This window comes from Rutidosis leptorrhynchoides, chromosome 3 (genome assembly GCF_046630445.1).
Source record: "Rutidosis leptorrhynchoides isolate AG116_Rl617_1_P2 chromosome 3, CSIRO_AGI_Rlap_v1, whole genome shotgun sequence".
Lineage (NCBI taxonomy): Eukaryota > Viridiplantae > Streptophyta > Magnoliopsida > Asterales > Asteraceae > Rutidosis > Rutidosis leptorrhynchoides.
In genome coordinates, this window is record NC_092335.1 from 131,732,226 (window position 1) to 131,755,205 (window position 22,980).

The 22,980-nt window shown below is 37.0% G+C and overlaps 2 protein-coding genes across 2 annotated transcripts; one reads left to right on the forward strand and one right to left on the reverse strand.

Moving 5' to 3' along the window:
- Positions 1–901: 901 nt before the first annotated feature.
- On the reverse strand, positions 902–7,553 carry LOC139900393 (uncharacterized). The gene is made up of 14 exons (XM_071883167.1): positions 7,446–7,553; positions 6,926–7,033; positions 6,688–6,822; positions 5,712–6,215; positions 5,277–5,421; positions 4,949–5,182; positions 3,603–4,201; positions 3,425–3,510; positions 2,869–3,087; positions 2,639–2,767; positions 2,190–2,552; positions 1,453–1,568; positions 1,247–1,326; positions 902–958 (listed from the first exon to the last, which is right to left on the reverse strand). The coding sequence occupies exons 1-14, from the start codon at positions 7,551–7,553 to the stop codon at positions 902–904; spliced, it is 2,883 nt and encodes a 960-aa protein (XP_071739268.1).
- Positions 7,554–8,199: 646 nt separating this feature from the next.
- LOC139900394 (uncharacterized) lies at positions 8,200–8,601 on the forward strand. Its single transcript, XM_071883168.1, has one exon. It carries the CDS (start codon positions 8,200–8,202, stop codon positions 8,599–8,601), a length of 402 nt encoding a protein of 133 aa, XP_071739269.1.
- Positions 8,602–22,980: the final 14,379 nt, after the last annotated feature.

Here is a 22,980-nt window from a genome sequence, read left to right on the forward strand (position 1 = left end):
ATACTTTTTCCTTAACTTTGTCTCGTGTTTTATATGAATTGATAAAGATTAAATATAACTTGCGTCATGTATTTAATACTCCGTATCAATCAATCAATGAATATATGAAACTATCGAAATTGGTAACCAACTTGACCATCTACAATTCATGTCACACTAAATCTAGGCTGTTTTCACGTCATTCACAAAAAACACATGTGCGTTTGTTTATATCATTTCTTATGCATGATTCATGTTATAGCAACCATAATGAACCCATAAACATAAATCTTCATCAAACACCATCATTTGATCACTCTTGATCACTTCAATAGTGAACATATATGCACCATGAATAACATAGCTAGTCCTCCATCACCACCGTCTCAAATGAACTTTCTTGAGCTCGTTGATGCCTTCTGCTTCACCGGTATATCAAGCATGAACTTGGCCTCATGGTTCATTTACGACCAACAACACCAAGTTTTATACTTTATATATAATGCTATCGCGTTTATCTTACTATGGCTTATCTTGCAACACGCTTGCATACCACTAGTCACTGTACTCGAATTCGCATGTTTTTTGTTTAAGTACACTTTTTTGATCTATAGTCCAGTCTATGTACACGTGGAATATGTTTCGGGATTAGTACTTCAAATCACTGGGGTTTCAGGCTTTTTCCATGTGATGATTGCTTACCGGTTGAATAAACAATATCAAGCGAGATATGAAGCAAGCTTAGTCTCAAATCGGATTTTTATGTTTATCCTACAAATTTTATGCATAATATATGTCAATGGTTACACAATTTTGTGCTACTGGTACCTAAGTCAAACGAGTCATGTTTTGCAAAGATTGGGCATTGTATTAATGGGAGTTCTAGCAATTTTTACAGTTATGTGTTGCATCTTGCGATTTGTTAGACGATGGCAAGAACATCATAGGAATCAAGTCCGTGTACAATCAGTGACAGATTCTATTGAAGTAGTTTGATATTACAAGATCAATGTGTTAATATTGGGACCCACTCGTTTACAGTCTTCCTAGATTTTACATTTTCAAAAATGTTTCATGCTTAGTTGGAGAATTATCAGTTACATGAATTTTAACAATATTCGAATCACGTTCTCCTTTGAAGATTTCAAATACAAAACATAAGGATTGGATCAACAAAATTAGAGCTATTCACAGCTTTATGTGGTGTGAATAATACCTTCATCGTCTACTGTTGTTTTTCATTTAGTGATTTTCCAGGAACATATACCTGCAGCTGGCTATCATTAACCACCACTGCAAATGCACCAAAATCCGAGTCATCAACCGCCAAACAAGACACTTTGCCTCCTGATTCCACCAACATAAAATATAAAGTCCAAATCTAGATTATTATTATATATGCATGTAATATCCAGAGATACTTATAAATTATTATAAAAGATGTTGCATACATGTTAGAAAAATTAAGCATACCTTTGGAACAACTCAGATAACCGAGCTTAGTACCTGTAGACAAATCCCAGATGTACAAAGAACCATTACATGTACCTATGATTCCATAACCTGCTGCTGCACCAGCTACTGTGGCACTGCATAACATACAATTAAATCAAAATTATATAGAGAAAAAAAAACATTCTGCAACCATGATGAATGCAGCCTGTGGTTTAAGATATAGGTGGCAAGATGAGCGGGTCAAGCAATGGTTTCAAATGGGACTTATTTTTTAACCAAACCGGGCCAGCTTCGCCCACAGACAGCATTTTGTTAAATAGTGTGTTCATTACAGTGATATCTAAATCAATGAATACAGTGATTTAGAAAGTTGTGTATATTAAAAATAGTTTTGAGTGACTTTTAACCGGTTCAACGGTTCAACCTCTTTGACTTGTTTTGCAGCTAAGAATTACTATTTAAGCCATTTGAGATTGAGCAAAACCCAAATCCATCAACTCATATAAATTTTAGCCTCCATCCTAAAGCTTGGACTATAATAAAGCGAATCTAGCATTTCTTTTATGGCATTCTTTAATCCATTTTATTTTCAATTTTCAAAGAAGAGGTATACACTCCTTCAAGAGGGAAAATGATAATAATAAGTAAACATATTTACAAAGTCTACTTCGACCTCTTTAAGAATTATACCTGGTACTTACCTTGTTAAATTTTTAAACAAACGCTGTATCATTTATTTGAGTATATCTGATTACCTTGGATCCAATGTATTTTCTGAAACCATCTTGCTTTTAGCCAGCAACGCGAGGCTCCAGCATCCACCTGAAGTGACTCCTGAATCTTTATACATATATTCATCATGATGATCATGATTCGAAACAGATGCAAAAAGAACCAGGGACAAATCTTCTTCATTTACTGGAACTGAACCATGTTTGTCTGCTTCCAAGGACCACCTTTGTGTTTCCTCCATGATGTCAGCAACTTTTTTCTTTCTAGAAGCTTCTGAGGTGAAAGACTCTTGACTAGGACACCTAAATACGTTAACTGGAACGAAGGGGAGAGACGAAGTGATTGGAGATGAAAACTTGGACACGATAATTCTCCTCGTTAAGTTCCTGTACAATATCAAAAAGAGGAAATTAAAGTATAATACAAGCATTACATAATTATCTTGATCTTGTCATCTTTAAAAGCTGTTTACCACAAGAAAAAGTCCCCAAATGCAGTTTGACCAACAACGAGAGCTGGGAAATTTGGTAGTCTCTTCATCTGAACTATACAATTAGGCGTGGAATCAGATGGCGGTAAACAGCTCTGGTCTGTTGGCTCACTGGTAAATAAAAACAAAACATTAATACAAATCGTTAACTAACTGTAAACAAATTATTTATTCAAATCATAAGATCTAAATTGGTCAATGTGGATGATAACCTCCATTGTGAGTTCATGGTCCAAAGATTTATTTTTCCAGTGTCTTCAGCAGCAACAATATAATTAGGTTCACAAACTAATATGGAGCGTACGTCATTAGTTGTACTCAGTTTGCATACCACTTGAACATAACCAAGCTTTACTTGCACAACTTTTATTGCATTCCCCTCAAAGCAGTCAGACGTACACGTTGAACACGTACAGTTCACACTTCCCTCACTAAAAGTCAGAATAAAGTATTTTGTCATTGACCAGTCAAACAGTAAGATAAAATATTTCAATATTAAAGGTGGCAAGATGGTTAGGTTAGAAAAAGGGTCAAAAGGTTTTTGGTTGAACCTAAAACACTTTCTTTCCTAATGCAATAAATATGATTAAACATATTATTATTACATTACTAATATTAAACTCTAAATGAAACTATTAGGATATTATGTTAATTAAAAATATACTTGGGTTGTCTGTCAACCAGTTCAAACATGTTTGATCGACCCACTCATAAGTAACTGACTCAAAACTGCCACCTGTAACGACGGCCCACACTTGTATAGCAAACCTGCAGTAAGGAGCTTTGATGTTGTTTAGTAGGACTAGACATTTTCCATCAGGAGTTAACTGCAAACTGGAACTATCCAATAGAATCTGGTACCAAAATAAACATGTTATGTTATTTGTTATATTGTTAACTTAAATATGCATCTGGATCATCATATAGAAAATATATATAAACTTACTTGTCTTCTAGACGTGTCTTCTGACATTGGTGATACAATTGTTGTGTGACCAATAAAAGAAGGGCACCCTTTACTTTCTCCTTTAAAAAAAGCCTTGTAAAACAATAATGTTCTGTCCGTTTCAATCGAGTTTCCACATATAACACATACAAAAACCTCGTTCCCATATGTTCTTAACATTACCATTAAGATTGGTGTTGGATGCTCATAGCAACTTAGAAGCTCGAATATGTTCTCTACCTCATCATTCAGTGCAATACCAACTCCATATGCTTCTTCATTAGGTTGATTATTAGGACAAACATGGTGGACTTCATCAGTGCATAAATGTGTCCCGTTAATATCTTGATTTTCGTTAATAGCATCTTGTATTTGTATAGCCTGAAAGTACTCTGTAACTTCACATGGATCATTCTCAAATGTATCAGGTGCAATAATTATTGAATCATCTGAACCAGCAACAGCTGAATTAACATTTGTACTTGTGGTATTAAGATCTTCATTCTGCTTCTCAAAGTTCAAGTTTTCAATAAGACATTTATCTTGAATCTGAACTTTATCAGTATGCTTTTCCAATTGATTTTTCTCAGATGAGTTGACTGCCAATTCAATAGAACAAATCACATAGAATTAGCATAAGATACTAATCTTCAAAAAGCAGCGCAAAAAAAATAAAATAAAATAAAAAACTTTATACACAGACAATAAAAGTGTGACACATTCATCAAGATTTAAAGTATAGGCATTTTTCGGCCATATGACCCATATCATCAGTTTAAACTTATGTACTTGAGTATGAGAACTCGGTTATGCTTAATCTCTAACTGGCCATATGAGTAAAATAAATAAATAGCTAACAAGAAAACAGGTCACAAATTGTCCAGATTATTTTATGCCTTTTTATTACTTCTACTATAAATTATTATTAATATTATCATAAAAAATGTATATTCATTGAAATAATATAATTTTTGTAATTATATTTATTTAAAGCATTATATATTTATATACAAAAAGCTATTTGGCGGAAAAAGGAGTTTTCAACCGACCCGAATTCTTTGACCCGAACATGTTTTGACCTGTTACCCAACTAGTCATGTTACTCACTTAAAGTATGGTGTTCTGGATTTATTACCAACATAACAGTCATGATATTCTGGTTATGGCCTAATTAACTACAGTTACAGTACGAGATACAACTTTACCAGCAAAATGGCAATGAAAAAGGAACAGAAGTAAAAGCTGAACAACTAATTAGCATATCGTGTTGTATACTCGTACCATCAATTTCTGTGCAGTAAAAGTAATCAAATAAATTATTTGTAGATACAAAATAAAAACTAAACCTGGTTGTTCATCTTTTCGACAGTTTTTGGAAGTCTTTTTCTTTCTTGAAAAAGTCTTGAGCAAAGGAAGAGCCTTTGGAAGCAATAACGTCATCATTGAGTTGGCTATCTCTTCTTTTGATTGTGACTCAGTTACACATTTTTCTGAAACTATGACTTGGGAAGAATCTAACTTTTCGATACCGGTGCAATTAGTTTCTTTAGAAATCTCCACCTCCAGATTACATGTACTGTCTGCATAGAAATTATGTTCTTCTTATTATCTAGTACACGTCTACACAAAGGTAACAGATACACATTGGACTAAACTAGCACTTTTATCAAATACCTAATGTTGGATCCAAAGTATCGGGTGCATATAGGTCCAAAGTATCCAGCATCTGTGACTCCTTTTGAAATGGTTGGTCTCCCTTTCCATCTTCTGTTTTCAAGGAATTGGTCCCTGGTGTGGGATTCAATATTGAATCGTCAACCTGTGCAGAAAGCAATTTTGTGCTACATTATTATCTACCAGATGAATAATAATACAGAGAATATGATTTACCAATGTAATGCAAAATTAAATATTACAACTCTGTGCTGATGATAATTATATCTTTTAATAAGCAATTTCTATACTCATTTAGCCTTGTAGGTTTGCCCTTCTGAAAAACCAGACTCATTTGGCCTTGCACCTAAAAAAAGTCTAAGAATGTTTGCGTATGCTGAAAGACCTATATTAGCCATTTAATAGAAAAGGTGTAACTGGTAAAATGAAACTCACATTTTCCTCGTTTTTTAACGACTTGGTGCCTTTTGTGTATAATAGATCTTGAGAACCTTTGAAATTGCTAGTTTCTTCAACAGGGTAAAGCTTCTCCTTTTCAAAATACTCATCCTTTGCAGATAATAAATGAGATTTGTAATCTTCATTGCAAGCTTCATTGATAGTTTCTTTGTTTTTTAACGACTTGGTGCCTTCTGTGTGGTTTTCAATTTGGCTGTGAAATGCTCCGTCGGCACTTACTACCGGCTCTTGAGATCTCCCTCTTTTGTGCTCGTCCACACTGACTGGTTTCACATTATTTTCTTTACGCTTCTTGCTTTTTTTCCCTTTTCCTTCGGTTTTAACCAAACTTACTTCCAAATCATTATGATTTTCATCTGTTGCTTTGGACTTCTCATTGCCAAAGGAAGAAAGTGGCAAATTTTGTTCTGTGATTTGACTACCATTTGTCTTTAACCCCTTCAGTAACTTCATGACAAGTGGGTTTTTAAAACCAAAAAACTGTATTGTTGGAAGAAAGGACTCACAATTAGCACAATGTCATTTGATAACTGAAAAAAAATACAAGTCTAATGTTACTAGAAAATCAATTGCTAATGGCTAAAGGGAAACTAGTATCTTCACTAATACAGACTAGTATTTTAGAAGATTATATACGGTTTGTTATATGTAAAAATGTACACATTCAGCTAAAGCCAAAAAAATACAGATTAAGTCTGCTGCTGGCATTACATAGAGGTAAATAGGGAAATAGGGAATTCTTAAAATCTTGAGAGTTTAAGTGAGAATGAGCGCATGACGAAATTAGAAGTGTGTCATGATGGATAAGTTTCAAGAAATAAGTTACTTGAGATTGAGATATTGTAAGAGCGTGATGTAAGGAACCTTCATTACAATAGAGTAAAACAAAACAATTTACAGCACAATTGAATGCTGCTGATCTGCCATAAATAAAAAAAACCAGCATAACTACCTCTGCTCCGTTTATCTTGCCAGAAAACCTCTTTCCTCGCATAATTTTTATACGAGCACTGCTCTTCTTTTGAAAGCCCTCCCATGCAATATCCGGAGTTTGACCAGAATAAGAGTGCCCATCCGTCGAACTAATCTGAAAAGTTATATTGATCATACTTTTGTTTTGCCTCTCTACAATAACAAGTGCAATCAAATGTCTTAAAAAGATTGAAAGGATTATTTAGTTACCCACGCACCGTAAAATCAGGTCCTTTAAGTCCCTCAAGGATTGACATTTTATAAATATTCCCATTATTATTCCGGAGAGCTGCATATCCAACTGGATATGGATGCCGATCTCTACCCTAAGAGAGTAAATAAAAGAGTATATGACATCAAACCAAATGAATCCAGCTGCATTGCTATAAAAACAGTTGAATATTAATCAAATTCAAAATTGCTCAGGATGCAACTATAATTTCTTCAAAAATACTTTATTCATCTGTAATTTGCCTAAATTGTTACAAGTACAATTAGATCAATACTCAATATATAGTTATTATTTCATTCACAGGCACTGTATCCAATTATCCATCTGCAATTCATCTAAATTTGACCTAACCTGATTTAATTTGCATCGGACTCTACCTTAGGGCAAAATCAAACTCGTTCTACAACTTAATCCTATAACGATAGCTTAAAGTACAAGTAACGCCGTCAACATACAGGTCGAGGAAAACAATAGAATAAAAACGGTAAGAGATGAAATTAACAAACCCTAGACGAACTCCAGTACTTCTTCTCCAATGGACCTTCGTATAATTTTCCGATGGAAACAATATCTAATCCGTCTAATTTCTCGTCGGCGATGAGATGCTCCGTCATCTAGATCGACCTCCGTGAGTTTGTGTGTGAATTACTGCGTGTTTGTGTGAAGCTGTGAGAGAGAAATTGAGTGTGAAAATTGTGGCGGGAAATTTATGTAAAACGAAAATAGATGTAGAAATGTTGCTCGCGTTTCCCTCCAGATTACGAGATGTCGACACGTGTTTTGGTAAAGAGAGGGAAATTTTGACAGAATCCGGGTCATGGATCCTGATACAATATGAAAAACTAAATCAATACACTAATGATAATGCAATACACTGATGCAATATCTTTCAAAACTAAAACAATAGATTAATGGAAATCTTTGAGTTTTAAGTTTTAACTATAACTACCATAATAAGAGCTACCGTAATATGAGGTGTTAGTTAAGTACTACTAGTAATAGTTAAATTAAGGGCATTATTAATATATCGTGCTCTAATTCAGTAAAATTGTCAAAACAGGTTTCGAGATTGATGGCTTAGAAGTGGACTTCTCCAAATCTTTTTCAAAGTTAATCGGGAATGGAAGATGTACAAAATTTTGGAGTAATGCGTGGGTCAAGGATAAAGCTCTATAGGACATATACAAAAGATTGGTGCAGCTTGAGACTAATTTAAATGTGACGGTTGCGGATCGAGTAAAATGGGATGGTCTTCGATGTATGCCGAATTGGGAATGGACACGAGTAGTGACTGGACGAACAACAGGTGAATTAGAGGAATTGGAAGCGTTGATTTCGAATTTCAAGATGGCGCCCGAAAAGGAAGACTCTTGGAATTGGAATTGGAATTTGTGCGGGTCCGGTAAATTCTCAACTAAATCACTTACTAAAGAACTCATGGCTAAGTGTTTTCCTCCAAACTCTTCTAATATTGCTACACTTAGAAATAACCTTGTTCCAATTAAAGTGGGTGTTTTCGTATGGAGGGTAAGGTGGGGAAGAATCCCCGTTTTGTTTGAACTTTACAAGAGGGGTGTTGATCTAAATTCCGTCATTTGCTCTTTGTGCGATTATGCGGTTGAAACGGTTAGCCATGCTTTGTTCTCGTGTAAGTTGGTGTAAGACCCGAATAATTATCTTACTTACTTGTGTATTATGGTGTTCAAGGGTGTGGGTTTTATTGTATATAAATTAAAATGCAAAAGAAACTGTTTCAGTAGGGTCGCGCGCCGCGCGGGTTTGGGGCGCGCCGCGCCATTTGGCGCTGACAGAATCCTTTGTTTTAATTGGTTTAAATGAAGGGTATTTGGGTAATTTCACTTGGGGCCGGATTTGTGAGCCATATTAGCTGGTTTGGATCAGTTTTGGATCATTTTCACATCCATTCATCACTCCCAACTATCTAGAGAGAGAGAGAGAGATTCTAGAGAGAGATTTAGGGTTTTGGTGAAGAAGGAGGCCGAATTGATCAAAAGCTCGAGTTCTAAAGTTGTTCCTTTCGTTCCTAGCTACGTTGTGGTGGTATTGGTAAGCTCAAACTCCGAATTTCATCTATTTGATTTGATATTCAAGTTAGGGTTTGAGTTAGTTTGATGAAAAACCCTTTTAGATGATGAAATGGGTTTAGTGATGCTAGTAATTGGGTTTATTGTTAATTGTTGGTGGATTTTGGGTTGGTGAACTAATTGGCCATGTTTAGGACTTGAAATTGAGTTTAATCACTTAAGTTAGTGATTATGGAAGTATTGAAACCCATTTAAGGTTATTTGGTTGACTAATTGTGACTTTGGGTCAAATTAGGGTTTGGTGGTGATTATGACCCATTTGGCGATTTAATGAGGTTTATAAACTTGAAATGGATTAAGTTGAAGTATAAAACCAAGTTAAATGTGTTTTGGTGTCAAAACTTGTAAATGGTGAGATTTTGACCTTATGGGTCAAAATTAGGGTTTAAGTGTCAAAATGGGTATGACACGTGTTTAACACTTGAGTTCGGGTTTATTTGGCATATTAGGACCATTCTCACTTGTGTGAGTGATTATTGGTTAGTTTGGGCGCAGTTTGTACTTGGTAGTGCATTTGGGTCAAATTTGCACTAAGTGTCGAATTGGGTTGATTTGTGAATCCACTCTAAGTGCATTGTTGTAATTGTGATAATGGAATAGGTATTTTCCGTTGGCGAGTTGCGGTTTACTTGAAAGCTTTCTTCAAGACTTCAAGGTGAGTGATAATATCCTATGTGCATATGTATGTGTAGGATGGGTGCGGGTCGGGTGAAGTGATTCTCGGCTATAGAGCTCACTTCACATATAGATGGATTTGATAGACTTGCGTTTAGATCCAATTGGCACGGTTGTGCGTTTTGGTTGACCACCTTTGGCGAGGTACACGTTTTGTGTGTACACTATCACACGTGGTTGTGATGTGGATGATATAACCCCAATGGCGAAGGGTTTTGAGTTGGAGAAGTGAATCGCGTGTAGTTCGGATTCACGATGACGCGTGTAGTTCGGTCATCTTATCAAAATGAATCTCGTGTAGTTCGGATTCATGGTGACTCGTGTAGTTCGGTCATCTTATTGAGGTAGTAATCTCGTGTGGTTTCGGATTACTAAGGCTCGTGTAGTTCGGCCAACCTCAATGTTGTGAAGATAGTAATCTCGTGTGGTTTCGGATTACTAAGGCTCGTGTAGTTCGGCCAATCTTCATTGTGGTATTTGGTTCTCGGTATTGGGTTAAGGTGTTAACCTTGTTCGTTTATATTGTTATATATTAATGTATTGTTGTGTTGTAGCTAACCCTCCGGGTGTAGCTATTTGGCGTTGTTCACATAGTCGTTGGTGAACTTATATTGTTGTTGTATCTTTAGCTCGTTGCTTAGAGATCGTACGGTATGCTTAGTGTAGTGCCTTATATGGATGCCTCGGTATGCGGTATTTGTTATTTTGTGGCGTGTCCATTTTATACATATATATGTATGTAGTATATTATCATTCACTAAGCGTTAGCTTACCCTCTCGTTGTTGACTCTTTTTATAGATTGCATGCGAATGGTGGCTCGGGTAAGCGCGAGGATTAGAGGACTTGCATAGTTTGCGTAGAAGGCTTGCTTTTGGATTTATTAGGATTGGGTAGCGTATCCCCAATCGCCATGCTCGGCCTTGTTTTGTATTAAAAGTCGTATGGTCGAAAATTGTATTTTGGTACTTAAGGGGTAATTTGGGTCACTGTGGGCCCCGCTTCGTAAACTAAATTTTATTAATGGAACGCGCTAGTTTTTATATATTGAACATGCGGTTAAAAGCGTTTTGTCTAAATACGTCGGGAACTAGTCAAACATTTTCGCATTTAAGGACTTTTTGGACAGTCCACTTTGGCGCGCCGCGCGGCCTATATGGCGCGCCGCGCCACATGCTGTTCAGGAATTTTTTTTTTGTATTTTGCTGTTTTCACGTGGTTTTGTCGTTGGATGGTTTGGGTTGTTCCAAGTGGTATCAGAGCATGGTCTAAGGGATTTAGGTGACTTGAGATAGGTGCCTAGACTTAGACTTTTGTGTGTGCTTAATTTGTTGCGGGACTTGTAGGATTACGGGTCGGAATGGGTTATAGTTAGTGCCTTGTTTGTAAGTGGACTAACGTTTATATTAGTAATGCGGATATTATTAATATACTTTTGTGTCGTGATAATAATTCTCGCGTGTGTTTATATCGCGTAGAATTTTATTTGTGTTTGTTTATATCATCGAGCGAGGCGGTCGTTGTACTAACAAGTTGATACGGCGTGTATGCGTAATAAGGACTTGCAAACCTTATTACGGGTGCAAATCATGTCTAACAAGTGATGTACGACGAGTGTTTAGCAAGATGGGACGGTGTTGTACGTGCGGTCTATACGTTCATGATCTAATCGTTTGCATCCCTTAGAATGAAAACGGAAGATGGGTGCGGAACGAGTGAGCCTATTCACGAAGGGAAGGATGAGTTAACGTTAAAGATTGAGGCCGTGTTTGAACAATATGTCTCGGTTTTAACCGGCAAAGTTAGAGAAATAACCAAGGAGTTGGTCGAAGGACAAATGACGAAAGTGGTCCGAGACCAAGTGACTAAAGTTGTAAAGGAAGAGTTTGAAAAGAGGTTTCCCAAACCTCGAGGTAGCGATGATAAAGATGTACTTGCAAGGTTAGGATTACACGGTGCTCATGGTAAGAGGGCACGAAGTACGCCTGAAGGCGTCGGGAATGTGAAGAAGAAGAGTAAGAAGGGTTACAAGCTTACGTGCTTTAAGTGTGGGGAACGGGGTCATTTGGCACAAGATTGTACGGTGGTGCCTTTAGGTTCAATCAGATGTTTCATTTGCCGAATGGAGGGACACCAGAAGTCAGAATGTTCCGAATCGCATGACGATCGGGTCAGGAGGTTAGAGCGCGAATATATGATGGGAAGTGGAGCACGGAAGCCCAACAGCGCTACATCAGGTACTTTTAGTACAAAATCATATGTCATTCGTTTGTAATAACATGCGGTATGTGCGTAAGTCTTAGCTAAACTTTATTCTCCGTTGGAGATAATTTGTAGCAAGCGGGCGGTTTACGTTTATGGTTCCGGTTTGCTCTCAGCAGAGCGTATAAGTGGTGTGTTGTGCCTTGACTCTATGGTGTGAATCCTTGGGTGCTTAGGCATTTTGGTTGGTATCGGGTCGTTAAGCTCGTTCGAGTGAGACCCTTAAGGTCTCAATTGTGTTGTGCATATTATTGATATGGGTGACGTTCCTAATGGAAGTACCCTATGGTGACGTTTGATTGTCGGGCGAAGGGCGTAAGACTTGGTGTAACCAAGCATTCCTTAGTATTTGGGAGGTGTTTCTACCAAGCCATGGAAATGAGTTTTGGTGTTCGGTTGTTAAGCGCGTGTTCGCTTTTGTGTTGAAGTTGATGAACCATGAGGTTTGACGGGTGGGATGAAACCCGAGAAATCGAGTGTTGATCTCGATGTATGTTGGTAAAGGAGTCTACGTGAAGCGACATTAGGTACCTCTTTTATACCTACTAGCGTGGTGTTCGACTCCGATTGTGTTGCGGTTACAATGTACTTGGGGTACCGAGGAGAAACCCTTAGGTACATGAGTGACTAGGTGGAATTCGACAAACTAAAGCAATTGGATGATTGCGAGTGTATAGTTCGTGTAATTTGTGGTACATTTTTCGTTCAAAGTGTTTAAGGGTTGGTTAAAATCCTTCGTGTGCTCAAGGTTGGAGCAAGATGTGGTAATGGGTCGTGTGAGCCCAATTGTTGGTAAAGTCTACCTGTGGTAGCATTGTGCGGTTGTACGAGTTGTGGATATGGAACGTGGTTTTAAGTGGGGGAGTTACACTCCCGCACGAGGAAGTTTTAGTGTGAGATTTCGGATGATGCTATTGGTAGATCCGGAAAGTGTTTTCGAGACCTGGTTGGGTCGATTTGTGGTAGAGTACAATTTCGGATAAATTGTACTTATGGTTTGGATTTGAATCATCACCGAGGTGGTAACGTGGTAAATCTCGTTGAGAGATAATGGACGTGTTTGGCGAGCAAGGTGAAATCCTCTGGTTAAGGGAGGTGTGTGTCGGGTTCTCTTGTGGAGAATTATTGTTTGGTACCTATGTTTGGTATAGGTGGTTCTTGCTCGATTATGGTATGGTTGTTTGATGAAGCATGATCTTTAGGGTCCGCTGACTTCATCATGGAAATACGTGATTGGTGGAGCGTGACTTTCGGGGTCCGCTGACTTCATCATGAGCGTGGTGTTATATCGGTGAAGCATGATCTTCGGGTCCGCTGACTTCATCCGGTGTTGTGATTGGTGGAGCATGACCTTCGGGGTCCGCTGACTTCATCAAGGGAGTAGTGTTATGTCGGTATGGTGTAACACTATCGGGAAATGCGAGTACCGGTGGGAAATGCGAGTATCATTCCTGTGTTGAGATTGTGGATCGCGTGTGTTTTCGGATTCACGATGACGCGTGTAGTTCGGTCATCTTATTGGAATGAATCTCGTGTAGTTCGGATTCATGGTGACTCGTGTAGTTCGGTCATCTTATTGAGGTAGTAATCTCGTGTGGTTTCGGATTACTAAGGCTCGTGTAGTTCGGCCAACCTCGATGTTGTGGAAGTGAATCTCGTGTAGTTCAGATTCACAAATGACTCGTGTGGTTTCGGTCATTGTATTGAGGAGTGAATCTCGTGTAGTTCGGATTCACAATTGACTCGTGTAGTTCGGTCATTCCTCCGGGATAGTGACTCTCGTGTAGTTCGGATTCACTATGGCGCGTGTAGTTCGGCCATTCCCGATTGTTGTTGTGGTGAAGGTAGTGAGTCGCGTGTAGTTCGGATTCACTAGGGCGCGTGTGTTTTCGGCCAGCCTTCGTGTCGTGTGATCTATTGGTTGTTTGATACACCAATGGTAGGGTCGTAAGGACCATGTTGCGGGAACTATCGGTCATTTTATACGTCGATGGTGGGGTTATGAGGACCATGTTGTGGGATTAGTGAGGCGATAGCCGTGTTTCGCTCACATGTTTGTTACGGGTGTGACGATGGTTGATTTCGTACACCTTGGGTTTTGCGTTTCCATAGTCGTTTTGGGCGCTATCGGTTCTAGCCGTTGGATTATGATGTTACGGTGGTTGCGTATTGGTCGTATGGCGCACTACAAAGGATGTTTAGTTATTGGTGTAATCCGAAAGGGTTCGTTTGGTTCGGTCTTTATCGTTTCGGATTGTTGACTTTAGGATTTAAACTTGGTTGCTTTTAGCATTGTACTTGGTAATGTTACGCTAGAGGGTTGATATCTCGGTTCGAGATTGGTTGAGTTTCCCGATGTGAGGGATTGAGCATGGTTTTAGTGCTCGGATTGTGATTTGTTAAATCGCGTGTGACGATTTTGGTTGTTAAAGGTGATTCATTGGGAAGAGTGCCTAGGAAAGTCGGATTGGGACGTATGTTTGAGGACCGTGGAGTGTGGTCCGTTTGGTTAAGCGACGAGGATCACGAGGACGTGATCGAGTTTAAGTGGGGGAGAGTTGTAAGACCCGAATAATTACCTTACTTACTTGTGTATTATGGTGTTCAAGGGTGTGGGTTTTATTGTATATAAATTAAAATGCAAAAGAAACTGTTTCAGTAGGGTCGCGCGCCGCGCGGGTTTGGGGCGCGGCGCGCCGCGCCATTTGGCGCTGACAGAATCCTTTGTTTTAATTGGTTTAAATGAAGGGTATTTGGGTAATTTCACTTGGGGCCGGATTTGTGAGCCATATTAGCTGGTTTGGATCAGTTTTGGATCATTTTCACATCCATTCATCACTCCCAACTATCTAGAGAGAGAGAGAGAGATTCTAGAGAGAGATTTAGGGTTTTGGTGAAGAAGGAGGCCGAATTGATCAAAAGCTCGAGTTCTAAAGTTGTTTCTTTCGTTCCTAGCTACGTTGTGGTGGTATTGGTAAGCTCAAACTCCGAATTTCATCTATTTGATTTGATATTCAAGTTAGGGTTTGAGTTAGTTTGATGAAAAACCCTTTTAGATGATGAAATGGGTTTAGTGATGCTAGTAATTGGGTTTATTGTTAATTGTTGGTGGATTTTGGGTTGGTGAACTAATTGACCATGTTTAGGACTTGAAATTGAGTTTAATCACTTAAGTTAGTGATTATGGAAGTATTGAAACCCATTTAAGGTTATTTGGTTGACTAATTGTGACTTTGGGTCAAATTAGGGTTTGGTGGTGATTATGACCCATTTGGCGATTTAATGAGGTTTATAAACTTGAAATGGATTAAGTTGAAGTATAAAACCAAGTTAAATGTGTTTTGGTGTCAAAACTTGTAAATGGTGAGATTTTGACCTTATGGGTCAAAATTAGGGTTTAAGTGTCAAAATGGGTATGACACGTGTTTAACACTTGAGTTCTGGTTTATTTGGCATATTAGGACCATTCTCACTTGTGTGAGTGATTATTGGTTAGTTTGGGCGCGGTTTGTACTTGGTAGTGCATTTGGGTCAAATTTACACTAAGTGTCGAATTGGGTTGATTTGTGAATCCACTCTAAGTGTATTGTTGTAATTGTGATAATGGAATAGGTATTTTCCGTTGGCGAGTTGCGGTTTACTTGGAAGCTTTCTTCAAGACTTCAAGGTGAGTGATAATATCCGATGTGCATATGTATGTGTAGGATGGGTGCGGGTCGGGTGAAGTGATTCTCGGCTATAGAGCTCACTTCACATATAGATGGATTTGATAGACTTGCGTTTAGATCCAATTGGCACGGTTGTGCGTTTTGATTGACCACCTTTGGCGAGGTACACATTTTGTGTGTACACTATCACACGTGGTTGTGATGTGGATGATATAACCCCAATGGCGAAGGGTTTTGAGTTGGAGAAGTGAATCGCGTGTAGTTCGGATTCACGATGACGCGTGTAGTTCGGTCATCTTATCAAAATGAATCTCGTGTAGTTCGGATTCATGGTGACTCGTGTAGTTCGGTCATCTTATTGAGGTAGTAATCTCGTGTGGTTTCGGATTACTAAGGCTCGTATAGTTCGGCCAACCTCGATGTTGTGAAGATAGTAATCTCGTGTGGTTTCGGATTACTAAGGCTCGTGTAGTTCGGCCAATCTTCATTGTGGTATTTGGTTCTCGGTATTGGGTTAAGGTGTTAACCTTGTTCGTTTATATTGTTATATATTAATGTATTGTTGTGTTGTAGCTAACCCTCCGGGTGTAGCTATTTGGCGTTGTTCACATCGTCGTTGGTGAACTTATATTGTTGTTGTATCTTTAGCTCGTTGCTTAGAGATCGTACGGTATGCTTAGTGTAGTGCCTTATATGGATGCCTCGGTATGCGGTATTTGTTATTTTGTGGCGTGTCCATTTTATACATATATATGTATGTAGTATATTATCATTCACTAAGCGTTAGCTTACCCTCTCGTTGTTGACTCTTTTTATAGATTGCATGCGGATGGTGGCTCGGGTAAGCGCGAGGATTAGAGGACTTGCATAGTTTGCGTAGAAGGCTTGCTTTTGGATTTATTAGGATTGGGTAGCGTATCCCCAATCGCCATGCTCGGCCTTGTTTTGTATTAAAAGTCGTATGGTCGAAAATTGTATTTTGGTACTTAAGGGGTAATTTGGGTCAATGTGGGCCCCGCTTCGTAAACTAAATTTTATTAATGGAACGCGCTAGTTTTTATATATTGAACATGCGGTTAAAAGCGTTTTGTCTAAATACGTCGGGAACTAGTCAAACATTTTCGTATTTAAGGACTTTTTGGACAGTCCACTTTGGCGCGCCGCGCGGCCTATATGGCGCGCCGCGCCACATGCTGTTCAGGAATTTTTTTTATTTTTTTTATTTTGCTGTTTTCACATGGTTTTGTCGTTGGATGGTTTGGGTTGTTACAGTTGGTTTGGGAAATTTGGGACAAAATCTTTAAATGGTGGGGAATTGATTCTACACAACATAGCATCGAAAACATTCTAAATGTGGACTCTTACTTGCGTTGTTCGGACTTGGGGGAAAAGATTTAGCAAGCAATGGTGTGGACTAGCGTTTATCTCATTTGAAAAAATAGGAATCAAAAGGTCTTCAAAAGGGTATGTTGGTCTCCTTCGGTTGCTCTTAATGATATACAAGTGAAGAGCTACGAATGGATCACGAAAAGAAGTAAATCTAAAAACATCGAATGGCTTGATTGGTTGCAAAATCCTCATCTATTTGTTTCGTAATCATTTTTGTTTGTTATTGAGTTGTGTTGTATTCGAGTTGTTGTCTAGATGTTTGGCATAGGATTATCTCTCGGCATCTTTATGCCCATCATCTCTTGAGAAACATTGTAAATTTGTGTTATTAATATAATTTGCCGTTAAAAAAAAAATATATCCAACATCATTTTTACTTCATCCACTATAATCGTGCATTAACGGGTTGTACAGTACAACATGTTAATGCATGGTTTATGATGGATGAAGTAAAAATGATTGTGGATATATCACCACCCTTAAATTAAAGCTTCTTTTTTTTGTAAAAATATTAAGATATATATATATATATATATATATATATATATATATATATATATATATATATATATATATATAGAGAGAGAGAGAGAGAGAGAGAGAGATCAAAAAGATTCGGTGGAACAACATTGAACAGATCATGACGATCTGAAAATACTTGGTCACGACCAAACTCATTGACACTCACTCAGTTCGTTCTAAACAGTATGAACGATAACATTGAAATACCGAGCGAGCACTATTGAAATTCCAACTGAAAATGCAAACAACCAATCCACCAAACCTAAAGCCTAAAACATATACATAACCCTGACTCCGTATCCGACCCTGCAACTTCACTTCTCATAAACCCCAAATTCAAATCATTCACCGGGCAACCCAAAAACACCTAACCCGAGGCCTATTTTTCGTAGTCAACTACACTAGCAACAACACCAAGCCCACTAAAGACTCGACATCGACATTTATAACCCTGCAACCTCCAGCCGCCTTTTAGCGGCAAATAGCCACCACTAGTACCAACACTAGCAGCAGCCATCAACCACCAAGTGCAGCCACCTACAACCATCAAGGACCACCAGAGACCGCTATTAACCATCTCAGGTAGCCATCAGTCGCCAACTATCCTAGGAATTAGCCAACAGCCACCAGGTAGCTGGAATCAACGGGGTTCAACACAAGCAACACTACAACCACCATCCTAATAGATCCAAGGCCTACTACCACCAAAACCGAAAACCAGCCCTAAATGGTTATAGAGCTCCGTCGGAGCTCGCCAAAACAAAAATTTCGGCATAGAGGCACTAAGTCAAAGAAATATCACGACATACCTAACCCAAACGAATGAGACGAAAGGACCAAAGCTTAGCACCCCAAACCTCATCCAAGAAAACAGATCCCGTACTAAAACTACCCAGAATCGTCGCCTGTTTGCATGAACTGTGACCGGAGAAGACGATCGGACCTCACATCGCTAGAAGAGGAAGGTAGCGGTTGTACTTTATTTGACAGAAAACAAGTAAATCCGACCACCGGCTGCATCAACCACTACAAAACACTAGAGAAGAGCTCAAATGGAGAAATCGAAGATGACGGGAGCGTTGTTTGAAGATCATAGGATGATGTTGTTTGAAATCAGAAGATGATGTTGTTGAAAATAGGATTATTAATTAGAATATAGAAGGTAGGAAAACAAAAAAAAAATGTCGGAGAAGATGGATGAGAAAAAGTGAGATGGTTGCACAGATTTCAAATCAAAAAAAAAAGATTCGTTTTTGTCTTCGAATTTGTCAGCTTTAAATTAAATTTGTATATTAAATTAAAGCTTATAAGATCACTCTCAGTCATGATATAAATTTTTTCTATCATTAAGTGTTACTTTAGCGTCAGATCAGTATTTCCTCTTTATCACTAAAAAATAACAGATTTGATGTCATTCATGACACCTTTCTTCCCTATCAAATATTCCTTATTATTTTATAGATTTTACTAACGACTACCTAATGTCTATCGTTAACATGCATAAAGTCATTGTATATGGCGGTTATTAGTCAATTTTATTATAATATTATCAAAATATACGATATTTTTTAGTGTGTTAACGACATCTATTAAAGATATGACTATATTTATAATTATTTATACCTATTATTATTATTATTATTATTATTATTATTATTATTATTTATAAAACTAAAATACTTTCGTAAAACTAAAAAATACGAAGTAAGATATTACGTTTTTGATTAAACTAAAATTGAACATTACAGTTACAATGATAAATAAAGTACGGCTAAATTAAATTAACTAAATAATAGGATTATTTTTCGTCGAATTCTTTGAGTTCTTCGGAAACTTCTTTTTGAGTTTTAGCCTAGTCCTCATGACCATTTCATATTCGTCGAGGGGGAATTCATTTGATACCAATTTGGAGAGAAGTTTTAAACCCTTTAACATTGTTTGAGTACCAGTTTCCTCGTGTAGCTTATCCATTACTCGACTCGTAGCTACCGCAGAATCAACAATCTTTTTTCGGGCTTCGTCGAAAGACAACTAGGATTCCGCATCCGATGGACCTGAACTCTTTTGACTTTTAGCATGACCCGGTGGATGACGTAGTGGGTCTTGAACTAAATAGAGTCGCGAATTGACTCGCGGGTGGGACGTCAGTCGTGTTTGGATTATAATCCGACAAATTGAAAAGATTGTGATTCTAATAATTCTTCTTCGATCGACTTTCTTTGTTGGCCGAGACACCCTCAATTTCTAAAACTTAGTGTAAGGAACTAAAGGGGTGAATAGTTCCTTACTGATTTCTTTAAACCTTTTTGAAATCTTTTAAGATCAAAGTGTCAGCTTGTAAGTTTAGAGTGCGGAATAAATCGTGTTTGTAATTGTATGCTTATAACGAAATGAAAGAATGCAAACACCAAGATTTGAAGTGCTTGAGAAGGATGTTAACTAATCCTCCTTAATTCTCTCTTCGATACACCTTTTTGAGAGTTAGATTCACTAAGCAATTTTCCAAACCCAAAGGAGATCCGTTTACAGTCATTGTTCTTCAATAAACCACACCAACTTACTTAAATTAAACTTGTCTTCACACTTGACTACTATTAATCTCCAATGAAATTAATCAACTTTCTATATCTTTTTAAGGAAGTGGAGATCCTTATCACAAGAACTAATTAACTTCTCTGATCACCTCGTGGTAGTATCTCACACATAGAGCAAAAGTACAATGAATCATTGATGATCCTACTCTGAACACTTTTGTATAAGTAGTTCTCCATGATAGAGTTACAAGTTATAATCATTAGAACAAGAAACTTATTACTCTCAACTCACATTGAAAGAAGTGTTGTGATTGTAAGAAGTTATGGACATGTGTTATGCACAATAGGAGGATGTGATCTATGAGAGGGAAATGATCATAGCTAATGTAAGATTAATGTACAAGGTACAACATATAACTATATGGCTAAATTTATTTGAGCCTCCGGGGTCACACACATATAAACCTAGACGTCAAATGACATATATATATGATGTATATATATTACTCAAGTAACAGAACAGATTAAATTACTTCGAATTATTGAATGGAAAATAAATTGAATTTTCTATTAAAAAGTAAAAGGTTCACGGGTTAATGTAGTGAATATAATAATTCAATATAAAGGTTCACGGGTATTATAGTATAAAGATATTATTGATTGAATGTTGATTGGGGAAAAATTAGATGGGATATTTAATGATTGCTCAAGAAAGTGGTCGACTAGTCCCTGTGACTTATTATATATGTCCATTGATTCTTTTCATTTAAATATATGTGTGTGAAAACCCTCACATATACACTGAACTAAATAATTGATCATATAACTCTAGTCCAAGCAAATAGTGATATGAATACGCGCATATATTGTTACTTCTCGCAATCAACAACAGCCTAAAAATAAGTGGTTATGTTCTAAATCAAAGACATAAACATATGCGAAGTATTATAAAATTTAATTGTTTCACACAATTAATCAAGGGTTGATTAATTTGTTACTTGGGTTTGGACTAGCATCCATTGACGTTGTCTGAAAGTGTAGTGGACTATCCAAAGAGACGATCATACTCTTTGATCGTAGGTTTCTCTCCGTTCATCAGTTTCTTCAAGAAAGGTATACCGTTAACTCACTTTGTGATTTATATTCATGACAATTATTATGGTGTAACTGGATCTCGTTGGGATAAATTAATCGTGTGCATGTTTCATTAAATATATGAATATTTAATCTTGTAAATGTTTTATGAAATAATTAAAGATTATTATGTTAACTATCCGCTGCGTTAATCTGAATTGGTAAAAGTACACACGGTTTTCCATCAGTGGTATCCGAGCTGCTTTTACACCATCTTAATTGTCGAGTGACTATTCTTTAGATTTAGCTTTGTGGTATATTGGTGAAAGTCGAAACCTTTTTGGTTTTTAAAGTCAACTCGCTTGATCTAGACTTAACCTCATGACGCACAAATATGATTGAAAGAATATCACTATTTTAAATTGTAGATTTAATTGTTATGGCTTGAATATTTAATATAATTTTTGATTATTTTATGCCATGGTTATACACATGCATTGTAACCATGGATAAGCCATATTTAAGTTTTAATAATGTAGTTATTAAAATTGTGATTGCACATATAGCCCATAATGCCCCGACCTATATATGATTATTGTGATTGTTGATTACGGCAATATTATGTCATGTTGATTATTTATTAGAAAGGCCATTTTGAAGCCAAAGTTGTATTATATTTATTTTTAATTTTCATAGTATTGTATTTAAGTTTATTCTAAATTGTAAAAGTACTAGATTAGTTGTATTTTTTAATTTTAAATATATGTTATAAGATGAAGATTAAAGATAAAGATGCAACGTGGAGTTGACTTAGAAGATGGCGAACAGGTCAAGTTAACAACGATGACGTTTGTCAAGTTTTCACTTGATTCTTGAATTAAGTGGGAGCTACGATATTACCCTTAGTTTGACCTCTTGATCCCATGTCGGCTCATGAGATCAAGCATATGATTTTTGGGCTAGGCTATGTGTGTGTGATGCATGGTATGGTTGTGTTTTATTTTTACACATTTATATTTAATTGTTAATTATAATATATGCTAAATGTTTTTGATGAAAACATCAAATAAAACTAGTAACGAGTTTCAAAGATTAAAATTGATGATTTTAAAAAGTTAAACTCTAACGAGTTTAAAGTTAAATATTTTTTGAAACTCAAATAATATATACGGGCGACATCTTTTAAAAATATTTTAAAATGATACACAATGTGTATTTGTTATTTTTTTATATAAAATAAAATAATAAACTAGACGCATAAACACGATCGACATATATAAAATTGGTTAAAATGATTTTTAACAAATAGTGTAGCGAATCTTGTGTGCATGCATTATTCGTTAACACAAACATTTTCAAAATACCCGTCAAATTTAAGTCATGCCATCCAATGAGCTTGCAAACACTCCTCGTTATTTTTTGATTACGGTGAGACCTAATAGAATTATAGCCACGAGGTGGATTTTCAGTTACGAGTGAGACTAAGCTGAATTTCTACCGTTTCTAAATTGGACGACTTAATCGTATTCACGGTGAGACCTGAATTCGAGGCAAGGATGGGACAAACATGCCGGTAGATAATATTGGTTTGTTGAACTACACATATTTCTAGGTCCCATAAAGATCTAACAGTTGCACCTGTGATGCAATTGGTACTCGCTACCTACCAGTAGACTCTATAACTCCTAGCTGATCAACAGATGTAGTTATGGAACCTCTATGTGGATCTTAGGCTTTCGTAAATTAATTATTTTTATATATATTAAAACTTGGGTAATTAATTTATTAAAGTATTATATCGAAAATACTAAAAT

Coding starts and splice junctions, on each gene's coding strand:
- LOC139900393 (XM_071883167.1), bottom strand. CDS start 7,553: ATGACGGAGCATCTCATCGCCGACGAGAAATTAGACGGATTAGATATT. Junction 6,823..6,925: donor TTAAAGGACCTGATTTTACG/GTGCGTGGGTAA, acceptor ATAACTTTTCAG/ATTAGTTCGACGGATGGGCA. Junction 1,569..2,189: donor GAAAATACATTGGATCCAAG/GTAATCAGATAT, acceptor TATGTTATGCAG/TGCCACAGTAGCTGGTGCAG.
- LOC139900394 (XM_071883168.1), top strand. CDS start 8,200: ATGCCGAATTGGGAATGGACACGAGTAGTGACTGGACGAACAACAGGT.